The following is a 17463-nucleotide window of genomic DNA, read 5'->3' on the forward strand; positions in this document are numbered from 1 at the left end:
TCTCAAATCTGTCAGCATTTAGCTTATGTTATTGCAATATCTTAGGTTGAACAACTGATGATCAGCAATATTCTCACAGTAATATGCACATGGGAATCAAAACGTAGCATTCATTTTCACAAATAATTTGACCAAGGGACAATGTGCCTCTGTTCTGTTGTGCTGTTCCTGCTCCACCATGGTACTCCGACGGCCATCCCTTGAAGAAACAAACGACACCGTGTTATATTTAATTACTATAACATAACGCCACCAAATTTCAGTTAAAGTAGGCTATAACGGTGCTCACACGTTAGCACACGATGCTAATCGAGCTAGCGTTAGCTTACAAACTTGAGCATCACTCAAACAGTCCAACGAGTCCAACATAGCAGAGCACCAAGTGCGCGACCAAATCCACCTCAGTTATCAATTTTAGAGTTTGCCCAGAGATAAGTATAATAGCAGTTTACCTTGTGGAGGCTTAGCAGCAGCTAGCAGGCTGGAGACTCACACCAGGCACAATGCACCAGGATCACACCACACCATGGTCTCTTGGCCAGGCCCCGGACAAGACGGTGGTCGGCTGGCTGGACTCCTACTCGCCCATACCTTCGGACTAAAAGTTATTATATTTGTTGTCCTGGACCATTTCACCACTGCAACCAGCCAGCCAGCGAGCAAGCTAGCAAACAGAAGCGAACAACAAGATGGCAGTCGTTCAAGCCTGTGAGACAAATTCGGAAACTCCCCCGGCAGCCGCTAGGGGCAGCCGCCCCCTCCTCCTTCTTCTTCTTCTACTAGTGTTTTAACAGCCCTCTCTCCCCGTACTTCCGTGTAAAGTTAATCCATTCAACCAATCAACGATGAGCAGGAAGCGGGAGATTCAAGCCTCATTTTCTGCTATCAAAACCCAATGGGTGACGTCACGCTGGCTTCATCCATTCTATGTACTATCAATGGTTTGACCGCATCCTTGAGCTATTGCCCGTTTGAATATGGATTCGGTGTGTCTCCGCGCTCCGCTTTCGAGGCCACGCGGTGCATGAAAGCGCATTAGGCGCCTTCTCCATCGCGCCGCCTCGAGTCTCTCTGCCCAAGACTCTGTGAGAGCGAGCGCCTTGACAAACGGGTTGCACTTATTGGAACGACCTACTATTGCCTAATTAGTTCCATCTCAGACCATGATTGGTTGAAGTCGAGGGGAGATTCATTGCGTTTACAGGCATCAGCAGTTTCTTGATTACCCCGGGCTTTTTCTGCTGGCACAGTATAACATTTAACCCCTTGCTTATTCCTTATAGAAACACAATGGTACAGCACACTGATTTTCTCTTTGTACTTTCCCCGTCCTTTGACTTATGTAGGGTGTTTGTCTCTTGTATTTCTTAATCTCCTTCCCTGTGTTAGACTTTTTCCCTTTTTCTCAGCACCTCTTATTTAGTTTTTTCTCTTGAGTCAGCTAATTCCTTTTACTCTCAGTTTAAGCGTCCTTTCATCTTTTTTATTTCGACATCTGGATCTCTCTCTCTCTCTTGTCATCTTTCTCGATCCCGTCCTCTCTTTTAATCAGTATTAATTTCAGTCAGGGACACAGTTAATCCATCAGTGGTTAAAGATGAATGGAGAGGGAGAAAGAGGAGAAGTTGGCAGACTGAGGCCTATGCCTCGCCACCTTGATATAGCTAGTGGAGAGCCAAGTGCTCCACGCTCCTTAATAGTTGCAAGGTAAATTGTCTTTTTTTTTTCTGGCTCCATGGTGTGTCAATTTAAACCCAGACTATGCAATTCTTCAGTTACAATTTACTTCAATAGTGGGTGATAAGGTTTAGCCAATATTGGCCATAAGATATCGGCCAATCATTGCTGTCCGCCTCCCCTTCAGTATGGTTTCTCCCTGACCACAGCTAGTGATTTTTTGTTATCTTGTATTTCAAATGGAAAGAGAAACCAGACTGGTGTGGTTGATGTGTTTTAGTCAGTAGCTTCAGGGATCGCAGTGTGTGTGCAATAAAACTGGTCTCACCCTACCTCAAAGCGCTGCTAACCCACCGATTTTTCTTTCTTTAGGAGTTTTTTAGTGTCATATGGCAGTCTTTATTCTGTTTCAGAGGCTTTTAATCCAGTCAAGTAGACCTGTAGACCATCAGTCTAGATTCTAGACTATCTGCAGCTTCATTCGGAAAATATTGGTGTCATTAATGGTCTTTAATAAAACCCCATATGACTGTAGTCTATATTGTTATAACTATGTTATAACACACTATTTTTCATGATTTTTGTTTCTCCTCCCTTCCCCTCTCCAACTAAACGAATAGCTGCTGTATTTAACTAAAGCTGCCTCCTGGTGCAATATTAACTTTATTTTGATGAAGCACCCCTCTGTTTCCGTATGCTCATGGTACACTCCGTCTGCCCCTCTGCTAGCTCAATGTGGTGGAATCCGGGAGGAGATGGAGGGCATGATCCTCAGCCCTGGTTTCCCCGGCAACTACCCTAGCAACAGTGACTGCACCTGGAGAATCTACCTGCCAGTTGGTTATGGTGAGCATCAGGAGAGCCTCTTCCAACATGCTGCTCTTATTCTGCTTCACACTCATTATGGTTACACTCATTGTCACCTGAGAGCTGCCCAGTGCAACTATTTCACCTCTTGATGGCTACTGAGTAGCTCCAGACGTTATGTCTATTCATGGCTACTGAGTAGCTCCAGACGTTATGTCTATTCATGACTACTGAGTAGCTCCAGATGTTATGTCCATTGCTCAAATGCACCTCGGCATTAGCTGTTGCAGAAGAAGGGCATTTCTCATTCACTTTCATAATGCCATTTTCTTGTAAAGGCCATCAAATAATAGACTTCAGGATCAAATATCTAAAAGACGTGATGTTATTTCTTCCCTTTCCAGGAGCCCACCTTCAGTTCCTCAACTTCTCCACCGAGGCCAACCATGACTTCCTGGAGATTCGCAACGGCCCCCTGGATACCAGCACTGTGATTGGCCGATTCAGTGGCCAAGATGTCCCCTCCTCCCTGCTCACCACCTCCCATGAGACCACAGTTTATTTCCATAGTGACCATTCGCAGAACAAGCCGGGCTTCAGGTTTGAGTACCAGGGTAAGAGACCAAGCAGGCAGGGTGCACCAAGATGGTATCAGTAGATCATCATATTAAAGACATTCTGGAAGCATGGGAGTAAACTTGGGCTCAGACCAGCCAACCTGCGCCTGCTCTAGACATACAGTACATACATACATACATACATACATACATACATACATACATACAGTACATGCATGCATGCATGCATATGCATCTACTATCTATCTATTTATAAAATTGAGTATGTGGGCTGTTTGTTTCAAGTTCTGTGTTCGACCACAGCTATGCCAGATTTTTTAATTAGGCTAATTAGCTAATGATGTGATGTCATCAGTGATGATGTCATCAGTGATGTCATTAGGGCACACACACACACACACACACACACACACACATTGTGACAATATTGATCAGTGAGGTCACACACACAAGGAGGCATTGTGACAAGACTGATCAGTGATGTCATAGGGGGGCACACACACACACACACACACTGATGATGTCATTAGTGATATCACGACACACACACACACACACACACACACACACACAAAAGGAGACATTGTGACATCACTGATGCAATAACATTTAGTGAGCAACACACACACACACACACACACACATGCCCGCACGTGCCAATAGGGCAGGTGAGGCCACGCAGCAGCCGAGCCTATGTACGCTCGATGCCTACTTCTGTATATATAATCAGTTCTGTGGTTGTTGTTTTTCTTCTGCAACTTGATCCAACCGTGTAGCACTCAGTGGTGTATGACTGGAGCTTCCTGGCCACTTCAAGCAATATTTGTTGTGTGCAGTCGTTGAAATGTGGCTTTCCAGTAAACAAAGTGATTACATTTGGTTCAGCAGAGGGCCATTGAATCTAATTATAATGAGCAAAGCCATTTGCCTGAATTGAGACAATCAAACTAAGAATGAAGGTTATAGGGATGAATCGTGACTCACCAAAGCAGAATGATAATTCATCATCCCTGGGACCGTTTCTTTTATTGTCTGCCAGTTCATTTACGAACTATTGGTGTCACCTCACTGTGGGTTGGCCCCCGTATGCATGTAAACCCCTAACAGTACTGAATTAGCCATAGAACTCCATGTATCAAACTAATCAACCTGCAGAGCCAGTAAATCCCAAAGATCTATAAATCTCTGTATATAACACGAGTCAATCACTTCAGAGATTTCTCCGCCATGGGCCAATGAAAGGCTTCACTGTATAAAGGCACGGCTGCAGGGGATACACTCCGCCCCCTGTCTGTTAAAGCAACAGGCACCGAAAGTTTGTGTTTTGTGATTCAACAAACGCACCGACAAATCCAGCAGTGGCGTTGTGCATTTCCATAATTATGTGTACATTAGCATATAAATCAAGCATTCTCTTCGGAAATGCCCCCCTTTTGCAGTGTTTGCATGACTTATCTCTTACAAAGCGACGCTATGATCCATAGAAATCAATTTCTTTAGTCATATTTATATCCCGGCTCTTCAAGGCTCACTGCATGCTCAGCTTTTGTATCCAGTGGAAAAAAAGGGGGGGGGTGGGGGGGTTGGTTTGGGGTAATGTACCCACACTTCTGATGACTGCATCAAAGTCCTCCAGCAACAGCAAACCCGCCCTTGGCAAGTTTTTCTTTTTTTATTTATTTTCTTTCTTTTTTCTTTTTTTTTGCTGAGAGAAAACTTCTCTCCGAGACCATCTCAGAAGCTGAAAGGGAGGGAGAGAGAACGAGGAGTGAGGAGGAGGATGAGTAGGAGGAGAGCCCGAGAAGGATGGAGGAGGAGGGGGGGGTGTGGGGGAAAAGGACGTACAGAGGGAAATCAAAAAGAAAGAGAATATCAGAGACGAAAATAGAGCGGGAGGGATGCCGCAGTTTCACGCTGCAGTGGAGGATTCACACATCCACACAAATGAGCGGGAGCCGTGCCATGCAGTCGGCTGTCTCCAGCAGCGATGAGAGCGGCAGGTGGCTCGTCCGTACCGTACGTACCCGCAGCTCTGTTCATCGTACCCGCAGCTCTGTTCATTGAACCTGAATGCGTTCGGAGGCAATCGCTTCTCTGCTCTAGTTTGATGTCATCTTTGTTCTCGTCAAACAAAGGCCTCTTGGTGTGATGGCCAGTTCATGCATCTGTTTGTGCACGGACCCCTTTTAAGGCTGTGTTCTGCAATGTGTTTGGCTGAGGCAACTCACTGAACTATTTCAATTGGTTGATGCGTTGATGTTTTCCTCTCTCCCCCTCAGCCTATGAGCTGCAGGAGTGCCCGGACCCGGAGCCTTTCCGTTACGGCGTGGTGGTGGGGGCCGGCTTCAACGTGGGCCAGTCCATCTCCTTCGAGTGTCTCCCGGGGTATCAGCTAATGGGACATTCCATCCTCACCTGTGAGCATGGCACCACCCGCAACTGGGACCACCCTTTCCCTCGCTGCGAAGGTACGAGATAGGAGTTGTTGATTTTTTTATTTCATTTATTTTTTTGCTCATATCTTGTCCAATTAATTTGCACACATAACACATTTCATCCCAAAGATAAAGATGCATTCTCTCCCTCACTGCCTCGTGCACCCAAAGACAAAACAAAGTAATGTAAAAATCACTTCCTGGTTAGAATTTAGGTACATTTCCAGCACGGGGGTGACGGCCGTGACACTGTGGACACTGAATGGGTGAGCAGGGAGATCGATGAGAGGAGAGAGAGAGATAACAGAGAGATAACAGGAGCTAGAGGGGATTACTATCTCACAGCTATTTAAGTTTGTTAGGGAGTAGCTGTTTTAATATTTGTGTGAAGCTGGAGGCTAAAAGAGCATTGCCAGGATCATAGTAGGGAGTCACAACATGTTTGTGTGCGTGGGTTTTATGTGTGTATGTGCCTGAGTGTGGATGCCTCCATGTAATGTGTCCTGCTGTGTGTGCGTGCGGTGTGTGTGTGTGTGTGTGTGTGTGCGTGGCGTGCGCGTACATGTGAGTCTATTCGCTGTCCAAAATGAGGAGGCGAAGGCAGCCTGATGCTTCTGACTGTGAGTGTAATTGAATTGGCTTTAATGCAGTGGCCTGGTGTGAGGAAATGATACAGCAGGCGATGAAGAGAGGATACAGCTCACTCTTAATGGGATAAACACACCTGAATGACTGCACACCTGACTGCCTAACTCACTGCTGCCACACTCACTTTCTTCTTCCTCTTTTACTTTACTTTCTTTTTATTTGCAAGGGGAAAAAGTGTCACATGATCATTTTCTTCTTCACGTGTTTCCTAATGCTTCCTACATTCCTACTTGTATGGAGTTCTCACTCCATCTTCCTTTCACAAGGACAGTCATCATCTGGGTTTATAGTACAGAAGAGTGAACGTTGATTACAGTACGTAATGCACACATACAAACAAAAACGTGCTATTGCCTGCATTTTGGGAAGTATAACCTTCACTGTTATTATTATTATTATTAATATTATTAATATGATTATTAATGTTGTTTCTATATTCTCATCTACTACTCTAATATGCCAAAGAAGCAAATTACATTTGAACACTTTTACTATATCCCCTGCCCCCCTTTTCTCTCTCTCCCCACCTCTCTCTCTCTCTCTCCCTCTCTCTCTCTCCCCACCTCTCTCTCTCTGTCTAGTTTTTGCATAGATTTCCCCTCGGGGTGCATGAGAGACTAGTCGATTGATTCTCGTTCCCTCGTTCGCACTCACCTACCTGCCTCCACATTACCAAGGCGTCCCCCCACTCGATCACCTCTGCCATGTGGTGTCTATAAAGCGGTCTGCTCTGTACTCCTCCTCCTCCTTCTCTGCAGGCTGATGTTTGTTTCCACTGCTCTCCTCACTTTATCTTCACCCTGATGCATTTCCTCCATGGCGTTCCCTCTCTCTCACGTCACACATAGGGCCAAACTACACCGGTATCGCCATCAGTCTTCAGCCATGAAGTGAATGCTCCTTTTAAAGCCAATTGACCCTGGCTGCGCTGTGTCCAATGGCAGCAAGCAAGATTCGTCTAGATCCAATTCCCGATGGCAGGCATTACCACGCATTCCGTTTTGTGAATGGGAAATAGAATAGAGATTCAGATAGACTGTTTCTGGTGATTTGGCAGTTTGGTGTGTGTGGTATTTTCAGTTTTATGGTACGTAACTAGCTAAATGCTAACCTCTTGTCCACAATGTGATGATCGTTATAGAATGCATAAAATAATATTGCTTAGTGCAATGGATAATCAGTCACTCTGCGATGACCAAACTCAGCAATGTATTCTGATTGCTTTTAGTTATTGTTAGATTATGTTGCTATATCTGAGCTATAAAACCTTTTTTTCACTCACATTTCCCGCAATGTAACAACACTGTACAGTCTGCCTGTACAGCTTCTCTCACTTGCAGTGTCTCCCTTTAGACAGTCAAGCCACTCAGCCAATCACATAAGGGAATGAAAGGGAGGCAAGCGCAAAGCGAACAAGAACCAATAGAAATGTTTTTGTTGTTGTTTGTGGAGCGGATGAAACTAGCACACATGAATGCACGTGATATTTTTTGTATTTAGAATATCTAACGCCGTTACTGTACAATTCTGTTACTACCAATGCTGCACACACATACATTATTTCATACACACACACATATGCCTGTGCTTGCCAGTCAGTGACGTCAGCAAGAGGTGCACCTCCACAGAGCGTCCAGGGCTTAATCAATGGGTCTGATCAATAGCTCATTTAACAGGTGAGGCAGCAGCAGAGAGGCCAGTCTACCTCAGGGCAGGTTGCTGTATAAAACGCACACACACACACACACACACACACACACACACACACACACACACACACACACAGAACGCAAGGGCTAAAAAATGCAATCTATGCTATGGGAATGATCCTATACCCATAGGCATTTTGGGGTGTGCCGTTAAGCTGAATGTCCCATCTGGGTTTCATGAGATTTCCTCCGCTCCCTGGCTCCCACTGGCCCACCACGGGGAATATGGGCTTTCTCCTCTGGCACCAGCGGGAATGTCAGGAGAGGCTTCATGTCATTAAGTTGGTCTGAGCCTCCTGAGTTCCCCAGGAATATATGAAATAGTTGCAATTTCTCTTCATGCAGACTTGGGGCTGTAGGTGCAGTGGATGGAGAGAGAGTGTGTGTGTGTGTGTGTGTGTGTGCGCATGTGCATGTGTGTGTACCGTGTGCGTGCGTGCGCGTGTTTTGCATCTCAGGGCATCAGGTATGTGTGGGGGGAGAGTTTAGAGTTCGTTCCAGTCTTGGTAGATTTAGACATGCTCTCGTCACCTTTCTTGTCACACACACACACACACACACACACACACACACACACACACACACACACACACACACACACTCCTCAAAAGTCCACGACTTCACGCTAACCCCTCGCCGCCTCATCCACCGTCTCCGCACTCCTTCTCTTCGCCCCAGTGGGAGGGGCTTGAGGTCTTATCTTGGCAAAACACTCCGTCCAACTCCCCGCTTACTAACAGGCTTTATTGGCTAATCTTTAGCTCAGACAAGCACTGGGCCACTAGAGGAAGAGAGAAGGAGAGCAGAGAGAGAGAGAGAGATGGAGAGGGGAAGCAGAAAAAGACACTCTACTGGAAATATGCATACGTGTCCTGCTGTATTCCTGACCCACTGATATGCATATGATTTCTCTCTCTCTCTCTCCCTCCTCCTTCTCTCTGATTTCTCTCTATGTCCGTCTCTCTCTCTCTCTCTCTGTCTCTCTCTCCCTCTCAGTTCCTTGTGGTGGGAACATCACGTCAGACAATGGGACTATCTTCTCCCCTGGGTATCCCGAGCAGTACCCCAGCTCAGCCGACTGCTCCTGGCTGATCACTGTGGCTCCTGGCCTGGGGGTAAAAATCAACTTCACCCTGCTCCAGGTCCATGGGCCACACGACTTCATCACCCTCTGGTAAGAGCTGGCTGTTTGTTGGACCTCAGATCATTTAAAAAAGAAAACCACATCTCTCTCTCTCACGGTAGTCACCTTTCTTGTCACACACGCACACACGCACGCACGCACGCACACACACACACACACACACGCACACGCACACACACACACATTATTCCATAAACTGGTCTAAATCTCAAATTTGACCACTCTGCGTCTGGGAGGAAAACTTGATCTACATACTTGAACTGTGGAATTGGCAGCCCTGATGCACTGCCCGGACTCTCCATACTACAATAGCTGACACGTCTAAATATCACATACAAACCATTTATTTATTTATTTAGTTAGTTAGTTTAGTTATTTAGTTATTTACTTTTCATTTTCCTTTATTATTACCTATTTATTATTCATTCTTCAATGTATGTTTTATTGTTGTTAGCATTGTTTGTTTGTTTATTTATTTATTCTCCCATAGACACAATCATACACATAAACATGCGCACTATAACAGGCCATCCCCCCCACCCCCTTTATTTAATCCATTTCTGTCTGCCCTTGTGTAGAAGGGGGGAAATAACAGAGAAAATGTTCCATTTCATTTGTGGGCAAACTGAACTGATATCTCAATCTGTTTGCCAGCAATAGCCAAGCCAAAATGTCAAGGCCAGCTTAGCGAGATGCTGAACTGGCTCCTCTCAATGCCGTTTTTCAGTGCCATAGAAATGTTTGCTACTCCTCTGGATTTCCATTCTTCTCTTTATCATCACCTCCACATTGTGTCCTTTCCAATCGCTTCTCATTCCTTGTCACCCACTCCTTCTCTTCAAGCCTCCATCTTTCTTTTTGACCCGTCTCTGGGGCCAGTTCTCTATCACTTGAAAGCGCGAGAGTCAAGGTCCATTTAGCTAATCCGCTATGTGCCTCTCATCATAGTTTCCCCGCTCCCTCCTTTCTCTCCACTCCCAGGATTCTGTATGTGGCTCTGCATCTCGTGTTCTTTTCAATAGATGCTGCACATGTGGGTACACGCTGCTTTTAGCTTTTGAATGCACGAATGCCACAGAGTGACATACGTGCATTCAATCACATATGCCATGTGCTCACCACCATCCCCTTTGTCCAATTTATGTCTGCTTTCTCATATTATTTTTCTACGCCTCACATTCACTACCCTCCATAATTGGATGCATAATGATCAGACAGAATCAGAAAATGTGCATACATGTGTAACTTCAAGGAAATGAGTTAAGCGATATTGCCTTAAGTTTGCATGAGAATTTGCAACTAGGACACACATCAGTGCAGAGAACGCTAACATGTAATGACATTGCATACATACAGTAACAGTAACATGTACAGTAATGAAGAAATGCTTAAGGTCATAATAAGCAGCAAAATTAGGCACCTGTACTTTACCATAACGTTGTATTTTAGTCATAATAATAATAATCATTGGATTTATATAGCGCCTTTCCAAGGCTCAAAGCGCTGACACAGGATGATTATTCGTTCACACCATTCGTACCGGTGGTTCAGAAGCGTGGCAGCCACACATTGGCGCTCAACGGCCCCTCCGAACCACCATCATTCATGTCTACATTCATACCAATCATACCATTCATGTCTACATTCATACCAATCATACCAATCATACGAGGCAAGGAGGGTTAAGTGTTTTGCCCAGGGACACAACGATTAACAGCTGGGAGGGAGCGGGGATCGAACCGCCAACCCTTGCGTCATTGGCCGACCCGCTCTACCTCCTGAGCTAAAGCCGCCCCACATGGTCTAAGGGCCAATCAGTGCTTAGGAGTACAGTGGGATAGGTTTCCTTCTCCTGCTGTGTGTGTGGGTCAGTGGACGTGTGTGTGTGTGTGTGTTTGTGCTGTGTGTTGATGTGTTTCTGTTGCTATCAGGGGGTTTGCTTGGTAGGTGTATTTCTTCGTGCCTGACCGACTGTCGAGAGGCAAAGCTTCCTTTCATCACCTCCGTAATGCACGGCCATATGCATGATGGCTGCCAGTCCCAGTTGATCCCCTCTCCCCGAGACACCCTCCAAAGGTCCCCGCTCTCAGTGAGCTGACTGTCAGCCAACCTGGCAACCTGACACGGTCCACACCACAGGTCCACATGGTGTGGGGCGCCATCTATCTTTTGCAGATGGTATAATAAAATGCACAACCACATGCTGATCGAGCTGCTTGTAAGATAGTGTTGCAATGATTCTCAGTCCACGGCTGAAATCCCAGAGTTTACGTCACCAAGTCGTCCAGGCTTAAAGGGAGCCAACATGTCCACTTTCTGTCCTATTGTGGCTCTTTTGTACACGTCTGTCCCTTTTTTCCTCCAAACAGCCCCAACTGTGTTGATCCTTCCCAATAAGCTCATCCAGAGCCAACATGGAGGGTATTGTGTTCCCCAGTTTCCAGTTACCACCGCTGTGTGTCTATCCATTGAACTACTGAGCCAAGGAAATGGGCCCCGTAATGGCGGCTTGGCCAGAGTGTGCTGTGAGGCGGCGGTCCCTAGCCAGCCGTTTCCAGAGCTGCTTGTAATCTCCCATGCCCAGTCTGACAGCCAAAGACAGATGGTTTTTAAGCTGAATGGTGGTGGCAGGAATCTGGGAGCTGGCTTAATCGGCCGTGCCCGCGCCGGGGGAGTGCCAAGGCTGGGCCACAGCTTCCACATACACTCCCGTTGGCCGCCACTTAGCGGAAAGAGCACCATCCAGCATCGTCTTTCCACGTGTATCTGTCATCTCTACCTGATTTCGACATAATCACCCAGAGCAGCCCGGGGTAATTGTTTTGGGTATGATGAAGTGAGAGCAGCTTGGTGCTATTCTGCTGTTGCAAGATGCTTGAATATAATCTGGCATGTGGCATGGTTTGGGCTTCTGACAGATACACGTCGCAGAGCCTCTAGGTGCTTCCATGGTGGATTTAGGGTGAGTACTACTGTAGGCTAGTGGCTGCTGACAGAAAATCCCCAGGGTGAATTATCGTCACTGTCCAAATCAAAGTTGCATCTAGTTGATGCGTTACCCTTTTTCTCCGTTTAGGGACGGCCCACAGGAGACGGCCAGGAAACTGGGCGTCTTCGCCGACGGAGAGCCCAATGACCCGCCCAGCAGTACCTCCAATCAGGTGCTGATACGTTTCCGTAGTAACACAGAAAAGGGCGGACTGTTTCATATCAACTACCAAGGTATGTAAATTAAATTACTTGATCTTACTTCCAAATGTGATGCTCTACATATAATTTGACTCTGTTCACATTTTGCATTCTTTTCAATAAAGCCTACAGATTGCAGTTTTGCCTGCCTCCTCCAATCATTCCTAACGCAGAGATCCTGATGGCCAGCAAGGAATTTAAAATTGGTAAGTAGAAATGCAATAATTTACAAATAGGCTACACACACAAAAACAAATATAATGGTGACTGTTTTGTGTCAGATGGTGGTCCAAGTCTGTCTGGAGGACGCATAACATTTTAAGCAGTACATCCTACTGCCAGTTCAGTTTCAGGCTCGGGCAGCTCTCGTTAATAACACTTCCCAGAATAGTCCAGGAAGCTCTACGCATAGTACACACACACACACACACACACACACACACACACACACACACACACACACACACACACACACACACGCACACACACACACAAACAAACACATGCACACACACATAACCACACACACACACACACATAACCACACACACACACACACACACACACACACACACACACACACACACACACACACAAACACAAACAACACACACACACACACACACACACACACACACACACACACACACACACACACACACACACACACACCCTTACACACCCTTCCCTCTCAGGGGACACATTGCCCCTGTTACACTGACTACACATCCCAAAAGACAACGCTATAGAATGCTGACTCACAGCCAAACTACATTACCCAGGGAGCTCCAGGGCAACAATATAAATGAACGATGATGACAAAGTTATCAGAGAGCCAGAGGGATTGTGAGCAGGTGCTCTCATTCTCCCTGCAAGACAGTGGAGATTCATTCTACCTATCTGTTTATTTGCATACCTCCTTGGCTTGTGATTATTCAGCAACACCAAGGCAGAGACACTGACGTATAGCGTTTCATCTCCAGGGGGCCCCAATGGGGATTCAGTATGGCACTGTTCCCCCACTGTTAACTCTAACTTTGTCTCTCACCGACACACACGTGGGTTTCCCCTGTGTCAGGCCAGTGTGGCCCTGTGTCAGTTCCAGTGTACAGGCCAAGGCCTGCTGACGGGTGTGTATCAACACGTTATGGCTTGTGTTACAGGGTGGGCTTTAATGTGTTTCTCTTATCTTATCAAACCACTTTGGCTTCGCTTTAGTCTCGGCCAGTGGTTCTCAAAGTTTTTTGGCTTCAGTACTAGGTGTCGCATGAAGTAGTCGACATGTCGACGCGTTGACGTAACTATCACCGGATGACATCGTTTGAGACTTGAGACTTGAGCTGCTCTTCCCATCTCGTGTCTGATTCACTCATTTCTACATATTTACTTTTTCTAAATGTATTTGGTAATCAAAGTAGTAAGCTAGGTTATTTGGCTTAGAACTATATGTGGCTTCGCACCTTCGTTGTTGTTTTTCTCGGTATCGGAGTGTGTTTATTGTTGCGAGTGGCTTGCTAACGTTACAGGGATCAGCTGGGGTGTGTTCAATTCTATGAAAGCGGTGGGCACTGTTTTGTTGCAGTATTTCAGTCAAAATGGTGGCTATGACTGACAGTTAAACTGCAGGTGTTACCTGTTTCAAAGTACCATAATGCCGCCACCTGTCACGCCAGTAAGTGTTATTCTTCGGCTGCTAGTTCAGTGAGTTTTGGGCGTAGCGTGATCAGACTGATACCATTGGAATCTGTGGATTCTCATCTTTCATTTGGCATCTGTTGGACTCACCATAATAGCTTTTGCACACCAAGTCCGTGTTTTCGTCCGAAATTGACGCACGGCGGAAAAAAGAATACGACCTCATTTGAGTCCGACAATTACGTCGGTCATTTAAGTTTTCGGACGAGGTTCGATTTTCTGCGTTTTTCGCATCAGTCAATAGATTTTTGCGAGCTGGGAGCCGTCTGTGTTTTCAGATGACGGATTAAAAAACGTGCATACGAAAACAATCGGACTGTTTAAGACAGTTAATCTGACCAATCACAGCTCATAATTGCCTTGACAGATCTGATTGTCACACGCTTGCATCAATCATCTGGGTCACTGCCATTGTTTTGTCTGTAACTCTGATTCTCTCTCTCTCTCTCTCTCTCTCTCCTCCATCTCTCTCTCTCTCTTCAGGTGACATCGTGCGCTACCGATGTATTCCCGGCTACCAGTTGAGTGGGAACAACATCCTCACCTGCCGGCTGGCCACCTACCTGGAGTTTGTGGGGCCTCCGCCCTCATGTGATGGTGAGTGGGCTCCAAACAGACTACAGGAAGTGCCGCTACAGCACACACAACCAATGCTATATCAAGACTGTGGTACTTGAATCCAATCTCAAGGCCACTTTCCTGACATCTTGGATTTTGTCTTGTGCCTAATTTGGCTCTGACTTGTCGGACACTATTGGACATTGTGTCGACTTTTTCCGTCCTATTTAAAAAAATTCTAGCATTTTTTTTTTTTTTTACATTTGGAAAGACAGTTTATTGCTTATTTTACTCTTGAATAGCACTCGATCTGGCCTCTGTCTTGATTTGACTTCGACCTCCATTGGACCTAAATCCAACTCGACTGGATTGTGTCTTGGAATAGACTTGGACTACGGTGGTTTTGACGACAGCCCTGCCAACACGCCTGTGTATCTGTATCATCTCCATGGCTGAAAATCTAGCTCAGAAATAATATGTCACTTACTGTATTCTACTCTAGGCAGTGAGAGGTGAAGCAGAAATAATGATGTCCCCGAGGACTGAACTTCAGCTGATCAAATGGCTGCAAATAGAGTTGACAACGATGTATAAGCAGCGGTCTTAACCCTAAAAGCACAGCTATTATGCAGATGATCCTACTGAACCTTTTGTAATAACTTCCCAAAAGGAAGTAGATACTTCTCCAAAACAAAGACACAGGTGTCTCATCACGCCACAACAAAGTTGTAACACTGCATTCATCCGCCGAGGGCGAGGGCGAGGGGATCTATTTGCTGCGAGGTTATCGCCGGCATCGTTTTGCTCTAATCATAGACACAGTAGTTACAGTCGTGCCTTATTAGCGGCTCCCATGGGTACCCCACCGTCTGCCTGGAGCCATGGAGCAGCATCCACAGCATCTCGGTGCGGTGGGTACCACTTCCCATCTTCCGTGCGTGATGCTCGGCTCCCAGGGGGCCGAGGGAGGGTGCAGAGGCGCTCGTCTTCACATGGCAGGAAGTCGTCCTCCCAGAGGACTCACTGAGTGCAGTGTCCCCGGCACACCGCAGCATCATAATGTGTTGCGCGCAACACTTTCCCCCTCAGGGCAAGAGACCGGGTGCGTATGGGGGTCCCCCTCCTCTCTTCATCGCGCGTTCGCGACGCCGTCGATCTCTCATCCTGTCACTTTCATTTATTGTTACGTGCTCCTTTTCTACCCTCCCACTTTCTCCTATCTCTCTCTTTCTCTCTTTCTCTCTCTCTATTTCTCTCTCTCTCTCTCTCTCTTTCTTTCTCTCTCTCTTTCTCTCTCTCTTTCTTTCTTTCTCTCTCTCTTTCTTTCTCTCTCTCTTCTTTCTCTCATCTCTTCTCTCTCTCTCTCTTTCTTTCTCTCTCTCTTTCTCTCTCTTTCTTTCTCTCTCTCTTTCTCTCTCTCTTTCTCTCTCTCTTTCTCTCTCTCTCTTTCTCTCTCTTTCTTTGTTGTCATTTTGTGCGTCTCTCACTCTGTTGCGGCTCGTTTGGCGGCTGAGGGAGAATAGGCAGAATTTGATGAATGAAGCTAATTTTAGCCTGCTAAATAGGAAAAACCATGCAAATGCTCTCAGCGTGAGCAGAGAAATGAGAGAGATGAAAAAGAGTTGGGGGGGGGGGGGGGGGGGCAAGAATGAGGGCAATAAAAGGGAGGAGGAGCAGGAAATGAGCAAAGTGCACTGCAGGGCACCCAATGAGAGGCACAAGAGGCTCAGTGTTTAGTGCTATTGCTTCACAGCAAGAAGGTCCCGGGTTCAACCCCCGGTCCTCAGTCTGTGTGTGTGTTTCTGTGTGTGGCAATCAAACTGGAGTTTTAAAGGGACAGCAGGTGAAAAGTAGCCATCTGGCTAGGCACATGTACAGTGATGTGCATTGTAAAATAAGAACAAGTGAGAGAAACTAAATTAAATGCTTTTTTGTCGCGCCGCGCGTCTATTCCCCAGCGTGCAGCCCCTGGCCCTTACCCCACATGTCCCCAGCCGTGCAGCCCCTGGCCCTTACCCCACGTGTCCCCAGCGTGCAGCCCCTGGCCCTTACCCCCACATGTCCCCAGCGTGCAGCCCTGGCCCTTACCCCACATGTCCCAGCGTGCAGCCCCTGGCCTGGCTTACCCCCACACATGTCCCCAGCGTGCAGCCCCTGGCCCTTACCCACATGTCCCCAGCGTGCAGCCCCTGGCCCTTACCCCCATGTCCCCAGCGTGCAGCCCCTGGCCCTTACCCCACATGTCCCAGCGTGCAGCCCCTGGCCCTACCCACATGTCCCCAGCGTGGCAGCCCCTGGCCCTTACCCCACATGTCCCCAGCATGCAGCCCCTGGCCCTTACCCCACATGTCCCCAGCGTGCAGCCCCTGGCCCTTACCCCACATGTCCCCAGCATGCAGCCCCTGGCCCTTACCCCACATGTCCCCAGCGTGCAGCCCCTGGCCCTTACCCCACATGTCCCCAGCGTGCAGCCCCTTGCCCTTACCCCACATGTCCCCAGCGTGCAGCCCCTGGCCCTTACCCCACATGTCCCCAGCGTGCAGCCCCTGGCCCGTACCCCACATGTCCCCAGCATGCAGCCCCTGGCCCTTACCCACATGTCCCCAGCGTGCAGCCCCTGGCCCTTACCCCACATGTCCCCAGCATGCAGCCCCTGGCCCTTACCCCACATGTCCCCAGCGTGCAGCCCCTGGCCCTTACCCCACATGTCCCCAGCGTGCAGGCCCCTGGCCCTTACCCCACATGTCCCCAGCGTGCAGCCCCTGGCCCTTACCCCACATGTCCCCAGCGTGCAGCCCCTGGCCCTTACCCACATGTCCCAGCGTGCAGCCCTGGCCCTTACCCCACATGTCCCCAGCGTGCAGCCCCTGGCCCTTACCCCACATGTCCCCAGCGTGCAGCCCCTGGCCCTTACCCACATGTCCCCAGCGTGCAGCCCCTGGCCCTTACCCCACATGTCCCCAGCCTGCAGCCCCTGGCCCTTACCCCTACATGGTGCGCCGAGTGTTTTTCCCTGCCGTAAT

At 47.6% G+C, this 17463-nt stretch overlaps 1 protein-coding gene across 1 annotated transcript in view; it reads left to right on the forward strand.

Moving 5' to 3' along the window:
* Positions 1-17463, forward strand: part of csmd2 (CUB and Sushi multiple domains 2) — a gene marked incomplete at both ends in the record, with an annotated part of 345949 nt that overhangs the window by 275189 nt on the left and 53297 nt on the right. The window contains 7 exons of the mRNA XM_083645747.1: positions 2407-2523; positions 2889-3098; positions 5342-5530; positions 8851-9028; positions 12075-12220; positions 12313-12393; positions 14366-14479. Of these exons, the coding sequence (XP_083501873.1) occupies positions 2407-2523; positions 2889-3098; positions 5342-5530; positions 8851-9028; positions 12075-12220; positions 12313-12393; positions 14366-14479 (1035 nt within the window). The remainder of the gene's footprint in view (positions 1-2406; positions 2524-2888; positions 3099-5341; positions 5531-8850; positions 9029-12074; positions 12221-12312; positions 12394-14365; positions 14480-17463) is intronic.

Source organism: Poromitra crassiceps (assembly GCF_964638095.1).
Source record: "Poromitra crassiceps genome assembly, chromosome: 11".
In the NCBI taxonomy this organism is placed as follows: Eukaryota; Metazoa; Chordata; class Actinopteri; order Beryciformes; family Melamphaidae; genus Poromitra; species Poromitra crassiceps.